Below are 17456 nucleotides of genomic sequence, written 5' to 3'. Positions count from 1 at the left end.
GGACTTGGATTTCTGAGGTGTGAGGCCATCATGTCCCACTTGCGGGTGATATTCATACTCACTTGGCTTGTACTCACTCTAAGGTGGGCTAGCACTTCCTCCCTAGGAGGTAGTGCCTCTGAAGGGGAGTTCTCATCGATCACCTCAAAAAAGATGTTATGCTGGCTTGGTGACTCATGGAAGGCCAACTTTTATGTCCCACTGAGTCCTCCCTCAATACATTAGCAATATGGGGCTTGGTTGGATGGGTTTAAGAGGCAAAGCCTCAAGATTTGATTCTATTTGCGACCACTTAAGAAAGCATATGGGTGGGTTTTTTGAGGCCTTGGACAAACTATGAGGTTCGTGCATTGGTACTATGATTGGATTTGGGGGATAGAGTCTATGATACGAATAGGCGGGGTTAGTGGTTTGTACTCGACCACTTGCTCTAACATTGGCTCTCTAGTTCAACATGTACCTTCCACAGAAGTTACAAGATTTCTCACGGAACTCCTTTTTCTGAAAAGATCCTTTGAAAGATATCTTTGATCCATGTTTCTTGTAGCCTACTTCGTTAAAATAAGCACTGTCATTGTAAGCGTGCCCTTGCCTTTACTTGATCTTCTTCTCTTCTTCAAGTAGAGAAGCCTCTACATCCAGTAGTGAAGGAGAAGGGAGATTGGTGAGCGTGGTAACAATGTTACCATACTCATCTTGTGGTAAGACTCCATAGGAGTACAGTAGTAACTTCATCATCTTCAATGTGTTTGTTGATTCTTGCAAATTGGGTTAGAATGCTCTTCATATAATTTAGATGAGTGGGAAGAGAATCCCCCACATTCTTTTTTAATTCAAAGAACGTTATAAGAAGAGAGATTTTGAAGTTCTTGGCTTGTGCTCCAAAAAGTATATCGAGTATCTCCCAAGCTTCATTCGATGTTTCTTTCCCATCGATATGGTGGATGAGATTATCACTTAATTCTAAGACTATAATGGCAAGTGTTTTTTCATCTTTATTTAGCCATGTAGCCTCTACATCTCTCGTGCTTGGTTTCTTATCTATACCATTTGCAACGTTCCACAAACGTGTGCTTGGTTTCCTATCTTTACCATTTGCAACATTCCACAAACCTTTCTTCATCAAAGTAAATTTAACCTTAGTTTACTGTGTGTGGCAATTTTGTCCATCAAACTTATCTGTCCTAGATGAATAAGCCATTGTAGAGAAGGTATTACTTATGGGATGAATACCCAACAAACAGTGTCTAGTCCCTTTACGACGTTGAATGGCAATACAATCTAGCAAGACTATCTACAATTCACCCTCACCCTACACATGCATTTGTTGCTCAAAACGACACTAAGACCCATAGCCCTTGCATAAGCATAGTAGTGTGGCTTCTTTTGTATCTTTGTTAACCTTCTTTTTGATGTGATTTCAATTAGATGATTCACTTGAGCTTGGCATAATGAAAGTTCAAAAGAAGAATGTACATAAGCTTCCACTACAAATGAGTAGTAAACTTCTAATGATCAATGAGCTTCCAAAATTAATGGGCAACCACAATGTTAGTTGATAGAGCTTTGTAAGACCTTCCCAATAGCATGAATGAGCATTCAATTGCCAAAAAAAAAAAAAAACTCAAAGATTAGACCCAATTAATCCCTGATTTCATGTAGAAAACAGTGCACTAGTGGAAAATGAATAAGACCCAAGTTATGCTTTTTTGTTAAAATGCTTCAACCAAATAGTAGTGAGCCTTGATGAGGTTGAAAGCCTTAATCACAAGATTAACCCAAATATGAAGTGTTTAATTTTTATTTTCCCAGAATGGGTTTCTGAGGAATGCCTAGGCTTGAAAGTCCATGTAGACGGCCTCTATTGCCAAAATTGGTATTACCGCCACGTTGAGCATGCCCAAAAAACCCTTGTAGATATGAGGAATTAGGCGATTACGCAACAGCCTAGGAATTACCTCCATTTTTCTCGGAAAAAAAACGTCGCTTTTAGGCGAAAAATCTATCAAAGTCGAGCACGAATCAAAGGGCTTCCTTGATGGGCAACAAGCGTATTGAGTCAACTTCAAGGCTGTGAAGATAATTTACCCAACGGTGTGAAGTATGAGTTGATTTTCATCCACCACTAAGCACTCGTCTGTAGAAGCAACTTAAAACGGCTTAATCTTGATTAATTTTGAAATTAATTAAGCTAATAAGTTAAAAAAGACACTAATGAAAGTAGTAACCTTGCTTTGATACCAAATGAAAGGATTAGGGTAGATCAAAGTGATCAAGAAACATCATGTTGAAGCATAATGAAATACTAAACAAGAAGGATTAAACAAAGATAAAGATAACATAAGTGTGATTAGCATAATCAACCACACTTCTATTAGATGAGTGGTCTCTTTAAATAGGCATCAATGGTACATTGCTCTTCTGATGAAACTCATGGGAATAATCTTAGAGGGCAACTCCTACATCATCTCTTAAACCTCCTCCAAAAAGCCTAGATTCTCTCCACCTCTCCATAACTCATGGGCTCGACTTTTGACTCTTATTACTGGTGCTTTTACATGGATAAATCATAATGAACCTTAGTCCTTGTTCCCTAATGTCATTAAGGATATTTTGGAGTATTAATCCAACACCACAATGCTAGCCAGTCTAGCCATTCGCATCAATTTAAAAAAAACTAAAGTAACAAGAACCCCATTAGCTAGGTTACTTGATAGTGCTTTAAACCCCATGGTGTACAGAAGTCAATACTTCAACAGTTTTACCAAGATGACGACTGAACATCGAGCTGAGAAAAAATAAAAACAGTATAATATGCCCATGTAAGACCTTAGCCAAGAAGTCTCACAGTTTTTCAGATGGGTGGTTTGACAGGGAAGATCCCCATCTGGACCCACAAGTGCATGGACTGGAACCGTAATGCAGCCCTCCCCCTGGATAAGCCACATACCCGACAGTACGGCAGCTTTTGTCACAGGTTGCCACAAGCAGACGTTCCGAAAGGGCCCCAAGGTTAGTTGAAAAAATGAAACCGTGGCCCCAGCTATTGTGCTCAGTGCAATAGTGCCATACTGAACAAGCAAGGAGATAACATGCTGTATCCCGTTCCTACATGACATAAAACATGCTTTATTCCACAGCATCAAAACAAGCCTGAATTCTTTATTAAATAGCACGCATACAGGCTACATTAATGCTGAGACATAGTTACCAATAACTACCTTAGAGCTAGTTAAGTAAAATATTCACCTCCAGAAGACAAATTAGACATTATAACAGATTCCAAATTTGTCCCTTCAGCATATCCCAGACTGCATAAGCACACTTAAAGCACTTGCATCTTCAGGACAAAGTGAAGCATACAGAACCTCCCACTACATGGAATAAAGTATCCTACTCATGTGAAGGTTATATTTCAATTACATTCCCAACCTAAAACATTTGGCATGATTCTCGAAGTTTGCCACCAATAAAGAGAGTGCACAAACATATCATTCCAAAAATCAATGCTAGATTCTCATAAGAATGCTTTTGAAATAAGTACACCAGCTTGAGGAGCTAACTGAATTGCCAGTCACGCCCCCAATTCTCCAAAAAATGTACCACTGCCAAAAATACACCACTGGTATGTTGACTTGGTACTACCTCATCATGCTGGGAGCTGTAGCTTCTCACTGTTTCTCCAACTGTAGAGAAAGAAAACAGTTAACACATGCTTTTCTCCAAGTTTCCATTTAAAAACAGATGACAATACAAAAACTAGAGACAACTGCAGCTGCTTCTTATCCACATGTACAAGATACTTCAACTATCATGTTTGCATCCATTAGCCACCCAAACGCGCCCATCCTCAAACAAAAAGTCAGCGCATTTTGTTGGGATTAAGGCACAACTAGCCTCCCTTAATGCCATGTCACCTTTTTTCCTACTTCATAGGGCAGAGATAGGATTTCCTTGTTTAAAAGCCGTACATTAATGGCATCCTCTCAATGTAAATAATGCACATTTGATTGCAGAGTTTAGGGCACCCCCCTCTCCCTTCTGTTTTCTGTCACCCCTGCCTCTCCCCATGTGCACAAAGCGATGTCTGAGAGAATGGTTTAAGACAGCAAGCAAAAGCAGAGGAAAGACTTGGAGCAGCCAGCAATGATCCAACACTTTAGCAAAAATGATGAATGAATTAAATGGCACAGAGGCCTGTCCTTATATACATCATGAAGGGGCTGGTCGGCCAACATAAAAACCCATGACTGAGGACAAAGTCCATGACCAAGAAAAACACCTAATAAAAGGTGGGAAAAATACCCAAAATATCAGATAAATATTCTGAATAAAAGGGGGGCATAAAAGGGATCAAATGGGGCTGGAGATGATCATTCCAACACCTTCTCTCAGCTGCAGCACAATTGTCCAACTCCCATACGGGTAAGGAGCTGATTAATAGTATCTTGAGGAAGAGGTTTGGTGAAATGATCAGCTAGGTTGTCTTAAGAGGGACAATACTCCAAAGAAATGATGCCGTCAGCGACCAGCTAACGAACAAAGTGAAAATGAACCTCAATGTCCTTGGTCCTGCCATGAAAAGATGAAGTACGTGCCAATGCCAAGGCACTCTGACTGTCTGCAGTAAAAATGGGAAAGGGAGAGTCTGAAAGAACATCAAGATTACTCAGCATCTGCATCAACCATAATAGCTCACAGCAAGTATCCAAAAAAGCACGATACTCAGCCTTAATGGAAAAGAAAGAAACTGTAGTCTGCTTCTTGGATCTCCAAGAAACGAGGCCGAAACCTAACGTGAAGCCGTAACCAAAAGTGGAACGCTTGGTATACTGATCACCTGCCCAATCAGCGTCAGAGTATCCAACAAGCTCAGTGCCTCCTCTGAAAGAGAGACCATAGTCCCAAGGTACCAGATAAGTATCGAAGAACCCTAAGAGCGGCTTGCCAATGAGAATGTCGACGAGTGGAAAGAGTGGAAGAGAACTAACTAAGAATATTGACACTGTAAGAAATGTCAGGCCAATGAGGATGAGCGGAGAGAGCAAGAACTCTCCGAATAGTGGTGTATCTCGCTATAGGGGTGAAAGTTTCGTCATAGTCAATACCCTCAATCTAAGAATACCCCTTTGCAACCAATCTGGCTTTGTGTTTGTCCAGAGAACCATCGTCATGAAACTTGGTTTTAAAGACCCACTTGACCCCGATGATCTGCCTATGCAAAGGCCAATCCACAAGCTCCCATGTACCATTCCTTTCAGTGGAATCAATCTCGGCCTCCATGGCTGCTCACCACTCAAGAAGAGCAAGAGCCTCTTGGCAGAGGTGGTAGAAGCAGGCACTGCTCAGGAGATTGCGCCAGGGTGAGCTGACGCAAACGAGGGTGCAGTGGGCGTCGTGGGGCACGCGGGCGATGCATCGCAGTGCGAGGTCATCGGGCAGTGAGTAATGAAACTAAGTAACAAATTTGCAGAGAGCATAGACAAAGGTGCTGGTATAAAAGGTTATAGGTCGTTGTATAAAATAAACATAATTGATAAATTGAATCCATGATATTAGTATTAAGCAATTGTCTTCATCGTTTCCATCTTGCAACAAACCATTCAGTCTCTATATCAAACCATTAGCTATAGTAGGCTCATATGACTGCACCACTTTACTCATCAAGGCAAGGTTACAAGAATGACGAAGCTGATGTAATCTCTGTACCCATGTCAAAGGTGCTATTGAGGAGTCAACAAGCGGATGAAGATCAACATCTTAAAGATGAGAGTCACGAACAGTGGCCCATCGGGGAAGCCTGGGGGCAATCCTCCGTCCCACAAACATAGGAGTAGGAGAAGCTGAGGGCGGAGAAACTTGGGATGGAGAAGCTGGGGAGGTGCTGGGAAAGAGAAGGAAGAAGCACGAGGATGAGAAACCTCTATGGTAAGCTCGAGGTGAGACAAGGAATCATCGGACAAGGGTTCAACAAAGTGAACATCGCGGGAAATCACTAAGGACTTTGTATCCTGATCCCATAATCTATAAGCTTTGGATTGAGAACTATAACCAAGGAATTTGCAATTCCTAGATTTGGGATCAAATTTGGACCTGGAAAAATCACGGATATGAGTATAGACATCATAGCCGAAAACCCTGAGATGTGAAACTAAGGTTTCTGTCGTGTAACAGCCTCCTTTGGTGTCATATTAGCACTCATAGTTTGTTTTGAGTTTCATACCTTAGTGTCACTCATATGCTTTATGGTGACACATAGCACTTTGTACTTGGATCCTTGGTCCTTAGATGTAGGGGGATACTTTTTACATTACTAACAAAAGGGATTCCCTCACACACTTACGTGTGATTCTTCTTCCACCGGAAACTTCCTTCTGTGTATGTTGTCGACTATTGTGTTCTTTTTGTGTATACAAGCTTTCCATTGCTCTAATCTTCTGGCCCTGCACCAACATTGTAACATGCAGAAGCTTCGGAGAAGATCGGTAACTTCAATGCTCAGAAATCAGCACACTTTTCGCCACGAAATTAACGCACAAAACTGAATGAAGATGTGCAGAAAATAGAGAGAGAGAGGGAGAGATGGAGAGGACATAGTATTGGGTCCCAAATACCCTCTGTAGGGCCCCCACCACGGATGGTGTATTTGCTTTATTAGAATGATGTAAATCTGAAAAGAAAATACAAAAATCTTGACCTTTCTTGGCTGAGAAATCTCTGCCCTTGACCTGCAATCCTTCACCCCTTTGCTTTAGCAATTCCTTGGCTTGTCTGGCCCTTGTTTGCCTTGGCTCTTGGTGAAATATGAGATAACACAATGGGATTGTGGGCTCACTATTTATACTACTCCATAAACACCAGTCGACCAGCACCAATCCAGACGGCCAGCATAGTTTGTGCCCACGACTGCAAAATCAGCATTAATTGCTGAATAAATCACATAAAAAGCTGTGCATCATGGCTGGCTGGGCATCAGGCGCATGATTCTAGATGGGCTAGGCACTAAATCTAGACTGCCGTGGGGACTGGGCTGCCCCAAACTTGTCCTACAGCCCCTCCATGGCTCGTGGGTTCAGCCAGGGCCTCCCTGACCCTCATGGGGGTGGTTTCACACTATCCCCATGCCCACACTAAGACTTGGGGTAGCCCTATGGGCTGGCCCCTATTCCTAAAAGAAAACCCGAACTATCTACACAATGATCTGGCATCCGGTACCATACCAGATACACAGAATCAATGTCATCATTCAAGAGCGAGACTCACAGTGCGGACTAGCACTGTTTCATGTGCAGGACAGTGCACACCTGACCTTGGACTCCTGTGTAGGGGACAACTGGGATGGATCCCTGGCTGACTCGTCCCGGACTGGGCTCACATGCGACCAGTTTACCATCCCAGGTCCTGCACCTTCTGTACAGATATGTCTACGTGGCATCCAAGTGCGGGATGCACGTGACAAACATTTGGTATCAGAACAAGGTTCAAGTTGTTGAAGCTCTCTCTCTCTCGCTTTCGACTAGGCACAGTTGTTGAAACTCTCTCGCTTTCTGCTGTACAAGGTGGTGTTTTGTTCACACTGTACAACTGAGTAATAGGTGCTATAAGCGGTTCTATGCTGTGTATGGTGGCTAGCAAGCACCTAGCATAACTAAGCAGTGCATAGGCAAGCTTTGGACCAAGCAGTGCTACATAGGTGACACTCACGACAAACGCTACATAGTAGCGGGTGCAAAAGTAGCGGCGTTGAGCTATGTAACAAGAGCAGCAGGTCGCAGCCAATGCAGGTGCAGCAGAAGAGAGATTGGTGGCAGGGTTTTCTTGTATTTATATGGTACAAAAAGGTGGCTTAAATGCTTGTACATGCTTGGTCCCTTGGCCCCTTCTACATATCTTCTACCGATGACGAGACTTATGACTGAATTAATGAACTTGATGATTGCAGAATTATGTCCCTTTTCTTATATATATGTGTGAAGGTTGCAGTTGGCCAGCAAAAGTGTTGTCGGCTTGCTGCTTGGACTTGAATTAGACATTAAATGCCATGAGTGTTGCGCTTAATATTTGATGCTGCCCAAACCTACTGCCATGCAAGCCGCTTGCTGTTGGAACCCTTGTTGGCTGCCGACAGCATCTCTGTTGGCTATCGACAGGGTTCCAAGCCCTTCATGCTGATGCTTATGCTGTTGATGGTGACCCTAATGCTGATGATGGTGATTCTGATGATGTTGTGGCTACTGATGATGAGGATGATGCTCTAGATGATAATGTTACTGATGATACTTATGCTATTGATGCTATTGTTGTCCTAACTGATACTCAACCAGGGATTAAGAATATTCCTGCAGAGGATTAGCCATGGCACAGGTGTGCATGTGACAATCCGTTCTACTAAACTTGATGACGGGGTGGACACTGTCATCCTTCCTCCGTGGATTGCTATTGACTTTAACTTTCACCTGCTACTTTAAACTGATATTTTTGTCTAAACACTTTCACTCATGATCTCCACTTCCAAATCTTGCTGAAGAACTAAGCATATGTTCCACTGCTATCCCCATGCCTACTTTTCCCTTACCCTTAACACAATAGTGGGTCACCTGCCGGAATTGATCATATGCCTGTTGCTAGGCCTTTGGATCTGATCTGAGAACTTAATGATGTATTGGTTATGCGTACATACCCTCAAGGAATGCTTCCTCTAGCTTCGCCTATTGCAAACCACTCCATCTGCTACCCTGTTGCATTCTCTACTAGAACTATGCACCTTCCTTGGGATTTTGCTTCGTGGACTGAGCCTGAATGCTCTGATACCAATGTTGCATGCGTGGAAGCCTTGCTATACTAATCCACAATCCCAAGCCTGATTAAGGACAAGATGTTGATTTAAACATGATTAAGATAGAGGAGAGAGAAGAAGAGAGAGATTGGTATCAAGGTATTCTTGTATTTCTACAGTACAAAAAGGTGGCCTAAATGCTTGTACATGCTTGGGCTTTGGTCAGCCCCATAGGGGTGACCCCTGGCCTCTTCTACATATCTTCTGTTGATGACTAGACTTATGACTGAATGAATGAGCTTGATGATTGCTGCATTATGCCCCTTTTCTTATCTATATGTGTGAAGGTTGCAATCGACCAGCAAAGGTGATGTCAGCCTGCTGCTTGGACTTGAATTAGGCATTAAATACCATGACTGTTGCGCTTAATATTTGATGCTACCTAAACCTGCTGCCATGCAAGCTATCGCCTAGCCGCCTGCTATTGGAAGTTGGAACCCCTGCTGGCTACATACAGCATCTTTGCTGGCTGCCAACAAGGTTCCAAGCCTTCATGCTGATGCTTATGCTATTGATGGTGCCCTAATGCTCATGATGATGGTGGTGGTGATTATGATGATGATGTGGCTGTTGATGATGAGGATGGTGCTGTAGATGATGATGCTGATGATGCTAATGTTGATGATACTTATGCTATTGATGCTACTGCTGTCCTAACTGATACTCAACCAGGGATTAAGACTATTCATGCAGAGGATTAGCCATGGCACGGGCATGGACCCAAGATTTTTGCATTGTTGAACAATGATGGCTCAAGCACAGGATGTATTTGGGATACTCACCCAAGAGGACAAGTTGGATGGAACCAACTACTTGTTATGGAGTTTCACGATTCGGAATGTGTTGGTAGCCAAAGGGCTATGGGATATCGTGTCTTCCTTTCCGCCATTGGAACATGCATAAATGGAGACACCTCCAAAAGTACTTTCCAAAACTCGTCCACGTATGCATTCACCATTTCCCCTTCATTCTATTTCACCCATTCCCACTTCGTTGTTATCTCATTCAATGCATTGGGAGGTAAGAACTACACATAAAACCTTTGCTTAAACTCTTCCCATGTTCTAACAGGATTTGGAGAGAGCTTCTCAATATGCCACCAATGTGCAACAGTGCCTTTCATGAACATGCTTAAATGCCGGATCATGGATTTCTCAGTGAAATCCTCATCTCACCAAAGGCAATATCAAACTAGGCAATAAAAGCAAGTGCCTTTGACGCATCATATTCCCCATGATGTGTCTCAAACTTAACACATTTGTCGCCGGCTTTGAAGTCATGTGTCACCATTTAGCCACCCAATTGGTCCACCCGTGCTTTCTCATTATGTATGTACATTGGACTGGCATCCATGGCAGTTGCATATACCAGGGATTGATATCACTCACGTGATACTATGGATTTGGCTTTCCGTTGGGACTTGTGCCTGTGTACATGCCTGGAGGATTGGTGTTCCATTGGGTCTGGTACCTCGTGTACTTACCTCGAACACATCTACGTTGGTATAGTCTCATGAATGGGGATTTTCCATATCTTTGGTAAGAAAGGGGATATTACCTACGCCCATCACTCGACATTTTGCATTGTTGCCGATCGCCACTTTGATTCCATCTCCCGTAGGCCGAAGGGAGAAGTACTAATCCTTATGACTCCTCATGTGTCGTGAGGCACCACTATCTATGATCCATGTATCATCATGAGTAGTCGCATGAGCTGCTTCTCCTTGAACCTCTTCAATGGCAACAAAGAGCTATATTTTCTTCTCTCATGAAGTGGCAGCATTCACAGACTCCGTCTTTAGAGTGACGTTTCTAGCATCATTTTGCTTCTTTCTGCACTCCTTTGCTACATGCCCTTTTTTGTTACAGTAAAAGCATTTCACATTCTTCTTCTTGGGCTTAGAAGAGGATGGCAAGTCTTTAACTTTACCCTTTGCATTGGCATGGAAAGCTGCCTGGTTTCCTTCACTCCTTATCTTGAACTGCATCTCCTCCTCAAGAAGCATTGCACTAAACTCCTCAAAGGTGACAGGCTTGGGCCGATATCCCGCAGTGAGAGGAGACACCATGCTGTCATACTTTGAAGGTAGCTTTTGAACACACCTTGTAGCAAGGTCTTCACTAGTGATCTTCTCACCAGCGGTGCTCCTTCGGTCCCGGATGTCCTTGATCTTTGTCAAGAAGAGGTGTGCTTCTTCTCCTTCCCCAAGCTTTTCAAGACCCAGTATGGTCTCCAGATTTTGCTTTATTGTTGGATTCTCAGTTTGGTACTGAGTCTTCAAGGCTTGCCACACCTCAAGAGCAGTATCCAGATGTTGTATTAAAGTTAATACATTATCTGAGATGTTGCTAATGAGTGCATACATCGCATCAGAATGCCTTCGTTGCCAAGCATAAACAAGATCAGGGTTGGGTAGAAAGTCATTAGCATCTTCATCTTTCGTGGTGACTCATTTCTTATCGTTACCAAGAACCAGCTCCAGCAAGTTGAAGGGTTGTCTGCATTTTCAGCTTCCAAAGAGTAGTTGGTTGCATCAAGCTTCTCAGCTTCAGCCATCGGTTGACGGCATGGTCTATTTGCTGCAGCAGCCATTTCTCAAGAATCCTAGTGTCAACTACGGGAGCAAAGAAGCTATGTTTAGAGACTATGTAAGAAAAACTCTTACTAGTGTGGCGTAACAAAGAACACTCACAAGCAGGATCTCTATGCGGAAAAATACAGCTTGTGCAAAAGTAGTAGACAAGATAAGAGAGAATGGTGTATTATTGCAAAAGGGGCAAGAATACAAAGATGGCAGCCTCCCACACCGTGCGCTTTTGTGAAAGAAGCTTAGATGGCTACATGAGAAGCTAAGGGGGTAGAGTGGCTAACAAAGGTAGAGGGTATGCTAAGTGATGAACTCTAGACTTGCTTGTTGTGTATGAAGGAAGCATGGGGTTCCTTATATAGAGCAAACAAGGCCCCTCCCTAGGCGGCACCATCCTAGGTAGGTAGGAAGCTTCGAGTGAAGCTTCCTCCCTGCTAGGTGTCATGTGTGAAGCTTCTTGAGAAGATTCCTCATGCTGGCCCCTTAGTTGGAGTAGGTTCCCGCATTCCTTCTGGATCCAGCTCATCCAAGGCCCCTGGTTAGGCCCCGTAAAGTCTAGGCAAGGGCCCAACTTTAATGCTTAGCAACCTCGCCCGCGTGCCGTTAACGGCCCGCACCTATGAATAGCCCGTTTGGCCGTGTGCTAGACCTACCATAACCATCCAGCCACATAGGCCACTCTCTAGTGTATAAACTAGGCTTATGTGTAAAGCTGCTCAAACACGGCATCTCCTCATAAAGGGGGCCTTACAAACATAAGTGAGCTTGACCCATACAAATGTAGAGTGAGGGTGGAATTTGATATCCAACAATCTACCCCATAGAGACCTTCGACATCATGATCTATGCTCTACTACAAGTCAAACTCTAGCCAATAGTGAGGTTATGACAATAATAATCCATGTTTCACTTATATAGTGCCCTTTGCTGCTATAAATAACCATCCTATTATAAATAGCCAATACAAATGATAACCTTAGCCACCCGTATTAGTTTGCTTTCTCCTAATCCTAGGACTCCTCTAACCCTACCGATTAGGCCACTAATCCTGAGGATTAGCACTAGGTACATACCATACTTTCCCTCCTTAGACATTTCCACTCTTGGAAACATAATCTATCTAAGAAAGAAAACTGGGAAACCTATGCTATAAACTAGCAACTGGCTCCCAAGTCGAGCCCTCCTATGTCCTATCCATAGTTGTTTCTCGTACCGGTACGAACTGGTTCGTACGGTACGATACCGTACGGTACGATTAGCCGTTGCACTACCCATTTCCTGCGCAGTTTGTAGCTGTTTTATGACCGTTTTAAGGGCCGTTTTCTGGCCGTTTTTCACTTGCTTTGTGGCCCATGTGACATGTCACGTGTCACATGTGTTTAGGCCTTTGCTTGGCCCATTGCCATGGGCCATGGGCCATGGCCCATTGAACATTCCTATAAAATGCCCACCCCCTAAGCTTCTCTCAAGGCTCTCATTACTCAAGAGTCAAGACTCAAGTGACCATCAAGCCCCCCCCTCTCTCGAGTCTTGCTCAAGCGACCATCAAGCCCCTCTCTCTCTCTCTCTCTCTCTCTCTCTCTCTCAACTTTCAAGCCACTCTCTCCCCCCTAGGCCATCTCTCAAGCCTCTCTCTCTCTCAAGCCTTTAGGCTCTAATGTAACACGCGCCGCGCGGAAGCTCTGGGAGTCTTCTTTCAGCCCTAAACACTCCTGGAAACATGCTGATGCAAAATGCAGACACGAAGAGAGAGTAGAGAGAGAGAGAGAGAGAGATAAGCTGGAAAATTCAGTATATATCATATAGTACAAAAAGGTACTCTTCTACAACCCTAGGCTGTCTTCATAAAAAGGGTGATAAACAAAAAAGTATGTCCTAGACTAAGGACCCTAAGGATCCACTCCCTAAAGGAATGAATGCCTAACACAATGAGCACCCTATGCCTTTTATAGGCTCTTGGATCATAGGAGTACTACAGTCGGTCAGCCGACTCGGCCTATTTTCTCCATAAATGTTGGTCGGCCATCTTGACTATGCTGGTTCTCCACAAACGCTGAAGTGCCTGTAGCCCTTTCTTCTGGTACAGCCGACACCCTGGTCTTGCAGCCGACAGCCTCTTCCATGACATGCTCCAAGTCCAAAATTCTGCCTTGTGCTCCAAAATTCTGGTTCTTACTGTCTTTTTCTGGCCGCCCTCTTCTGGATAATCTCTGAGAATGTCCATGGCATATCCACGCACATGACACTCTCTCTCAAGAGTCAAGACTCAAGCCTCACTCTCTCATTTTCTCAAGCCTCGTTCGCTGCCCAGTTCGCCTCCAGTTCGCCTCTGTGTCCCCTTTCGCCTCAGTTCGCTGCCCAGTTCTGCTCGCTGCCCAGTTCGCTTCTAGGCCTCAGTTCGCCTCTCTGCCCCCTCGCCAGTTCGCTGCCCAGGCCCCCAAGGCAGCAACATAACTCTCTCTCTCTCTCTCTCTCTCTCTCCTCCCTGCCTGTGGGAAGGACTGCAGAGTGATTTGGAGGAATGGCCCCGAGTCTCCAAGAGAAACTCGAGGCCCTCGAGATGGCAATGAAGGCATTAATCAAGGAGAACAAGAAGACATCCGATTCCAACCTCAATGAGGTGGAAAACAAACTACACAAGCACATCATAGCTCTCGAAGCACGGGTCACGAACCTCGAACAAGAGAACACGGCACTCAAGGAGGAGGTGAGTGCATTGAAAGTGGAAATGGTAGCCATCAAGAATGCTGAGAAGGAAGAAGGGGAGATCAACGACAACACTCTCACGGCCATCAAAGAAGAGATCTCCAAGGAGATCACAAAGGACATGGAGGGAAAGCTTGAAGCCAAGCAGTCAGGATGGGTCGAGGTGGTGAAGAAGAACATCCGTAAAGAAGTGAGGGAGGAAACTCAAAGGGAAGAAAACCAAATCATTCACACCACCATTGAGGAGGAGAAGATGAGGCATGCCCGCCGCCTCAACATTCGAGTCACAGGTATAGCCGAGACATCCGACTCCACTCCCGAGAAAGATGGACAGCTACTATGCATGAAGCTCGGCTACAAGGAAGAGCACCCTCTCCCCTTCACCAAAGCATGGAGAGCCGGGAAAGACTCAACACGCAAGCGAGCCCTCATCCTACAGTTTGCAGGAGAGACGGAGAGGGTCACCTTCATGAGGAAGAGGGTCATACTACGGGGTTTAGAGGGAGCTCCTATTTTCTTGGATGATGATCTCACGAGGATGCAGCTTGAGCATAGGAGAACTTGCATGCCACGAGTCTTACACGCGAGGAGAGAAGGCAAGAAGGCCTTCTATCGAGATGGTCGGGTCATCATTGATGGCCGGCCCATGGATTAGCGGTTTGGGGCCTATGGGACACAGACCAGGCCACTGACAGAGATACACATAGCAGTATGGAACTGTAATGGTTCACTATGGGTGCAGCCTGGACGACTGGAGCATGTTATGGTGGGGAGAGACATCATACTTCTGACAGAGACACATCAGAGCCCAGAGAGAGGGCTACCTCGAGTAGAGGGATTCCAGTGGGAGTCAGCATACAGGAGGACCACACGCCAGGGTACCTCGAGAGGGTCGGGGGGAGTAGCAGTCCTATTCAGACGGGAGCTACAGGGGAGACTGAGAGTAGTAGCACAGGATCCAGAGGCCAGATACATGTGGATCAGCTTACAGCTCTCACAGGACAGGGTTATATACATAGCTCTATGTTACTTTTCTCCATCAGGATCCTCCTATGTCATTACAGAGGACATGCCACAGGAGGAGGAGATAGGAGCCTCGCCATACACTTGTCTGTCAGAGGAGATTATGCATTATTCTACACTAGGGGAAGTATTTCTTACGGGCGACTTCAATGCCCACACACAGAGCAGACAGTGTGAGGTGTATGACTATGATGACATGGAGATCCTCCACCCTGTGGATCCAGAGGAGATAGGGGCTAGTCGGGCATCAGAGGACACTGGACCAGAGGACATTATGGGGACCACTTACTAGAGTTGGGAGCCAGGCATCGTCTCGTTATTTATAACGGGATGCTACAGTGGCCGGGATCAGGAGGGCTGACATGCTTCCCACATGGGGGTCATACACGGACCGGAGGCACGGTGGTAGACTACATTATGGGGTCTTTGGAGGCATCACAGCTTGTCACCTCATTCTCCATTCCACCTCGTCCTATTGGGGCAGATCATACATACTTGGCATTTTCACTAGCCGGATCACCAGTATCACCAGTCCCCCACATACCGACGCCACACACTACCATCTACTTCACACATGACATGGCAGACATATACACTGGCAGAGTAGAGGATGGGCTCCTACTCATGGATCCCCTGGCATCTATGGATACCATTACAGCCCAGCTCGCATCACTCCTACACACGGCTGCATTACAGAGCTTCCCACATCGTGTACACTCAGGAGAGCCTGCGAGACCTGGGACTATGCCCCAGAACAGATGGTATGATGACGAGTGCAGAGCCCTATACTCACGACTCCGCATACAGAGAGCTTTGGGAGCCATCACAGAGCAGGAGTCGAGGAGAGAGATGAGGAGACTTACTCGCCGCAAAAGGCGGGCCTTCGCAGAGATGCAGGAGCTAGAGATCTTTCATTTCTTCATGAGTAGAGATAGCCCTGTCTCATGGCGGCACTTTAGAGAGCCCCGGACCCCGACACCTATTGCAGACCCACAGACATGGCACACATATGCAGAGGGTCTATACCATGCCCCACAGCAGCCACCTATACCTCAGCCACAGGAGCCTCGACCTACCACAGCTAGCTTCTTTACCCACTCGATGGTACAGGAAGCTATCCGCCGCCTACAGCATGGACGGGCCGCCGACCATATGGGCCTGCAGGGTGAGCATCTCATATATGCAGTAGATTCTTTAGCTCCTTTTCTTGCACACCTGTTTAACAGGGCACTAGCAGAGGGTTTGCCTGCGGAGTGGACGATGCACACCATTGTGCCGATTCACAAAACATGGGATATGCTCGATCCGAGCAACTACAGGACGGTTATGGTTGGCCACGTGCTGGCCAAACTCTATGGTGCAGTGCTGGAGCAGGAGCTTAGCTTATATGCTGAGCGAGCAGGTTTACGCTCATCAGGGCAGGCAGGCTTCAGGAGAGCTTTCTCTACCACTGACCATGTATTCACTTTGAGATGTATGATTGATCAGGCCAGAGTGCGGCTTTGTGGATTTCCGCTCTATTGCTGCTTTGTGGATTTCCGCAAGGCATTTGACACAGTACCACGAGAGAGGCTCTTTCAGCGCCTACAGTCTCTTGGCATACCAGCAGATATGACATGGGGCATCTATGCATTATATGAGCAGGTTTTTGGGCGAGTCAGATGTCCAGGAGGTATGTCCGAGACTATTGCTAGCACCATTGGTGTGAAGCAAGGATGCCCACTTTCCCCCACGCTATTTGGGTTATACATTGATGAGGTGGCTGACTTCATTACACGGGGAGGCGGAGATGGAGTTGATTTAGCAGGTACCTCAGTACATATTATGCTCTATGCTGATGATATTGTATTAGTGTCTGAGTCCCCAGGTGGTCTACAGCAGCATCTACATGCACTCCATGATTTCTGCACACAGAGGGGTCTTACTGTGAACCTTGGGAAAACCAAGGTTATGGTCTTTCATACATCGAGACAGGGCAGGAGTCAGCTGACATTCACTCTTGCCGGATGCCAGGTGGAGGTGGTGACATCATACGTGTACCTAGGGGTTACCTTCTCTGCAGCAGCCACACGCTTTACCATGGGTTCAGCAGCCAGAGCTAGATTGACACGGGGATATGCAGCATTGGCTATGCTAGAGAGACAGTGCCACCAGGCGCATTTTCAGGAGCCCCGGACGAAGGGGTGGCTATTTGACACATTAGTCACACCGGCATTGATGTATGGAGCAGCAGTATGGGTGCCAGGCCTTGCTACCCATTGGTGGACACAGATAGAGAGACCACAGGCCCTCATGATGGCACGC

The 17456-nt window shown here is 45.5% G+C and overlaps 1 protein-coding gene across 1 annotated transcript in view; it reads right to left on the bottom strand.

The window, feature by feature from the left end:
• Nucleotides 1-3256: 3256 nt before the first annotated feature.
• LOC147614620 (ER lumen protein-retaining receptor-like) overlaps nt 3257-17456 on the bottom strand; it is a 49442-nt gene continuing 35242 nt past the window's right edge. Inside the window, exon 6 of the mRNA XM_086779902.1 lies at nt 3257-3686. Coding sequence (XP_086636028.1) covers nt 3650-3686 — 37 coding nt within the window. The 3' untranslated portion in view covers nt 3257-3649. The remainder of the gene's footprint in view (nt 3687-17456) is intronic.

Source organism: Cibotium barometz, chromosome 41 (assembly GCF_041138505.1).
Source record: "Cibotium barometz isolate CiBa-2024 chromosome 41, ASM4113850v1, whole genome shotgun sequence".
Taxonomy (NCBI): Eukaryota; Viridiplantae; Streptophyta; class Polypodiopsida; order Cyatheales; family Cibotiaceae; genus Cibotium; species Cibotium barometz.
The sequence above is the reverse complement of the archived record's forward strand: the minus strand, read 5'-3'. Positions and strand labels throughout refer to the sequence as shown.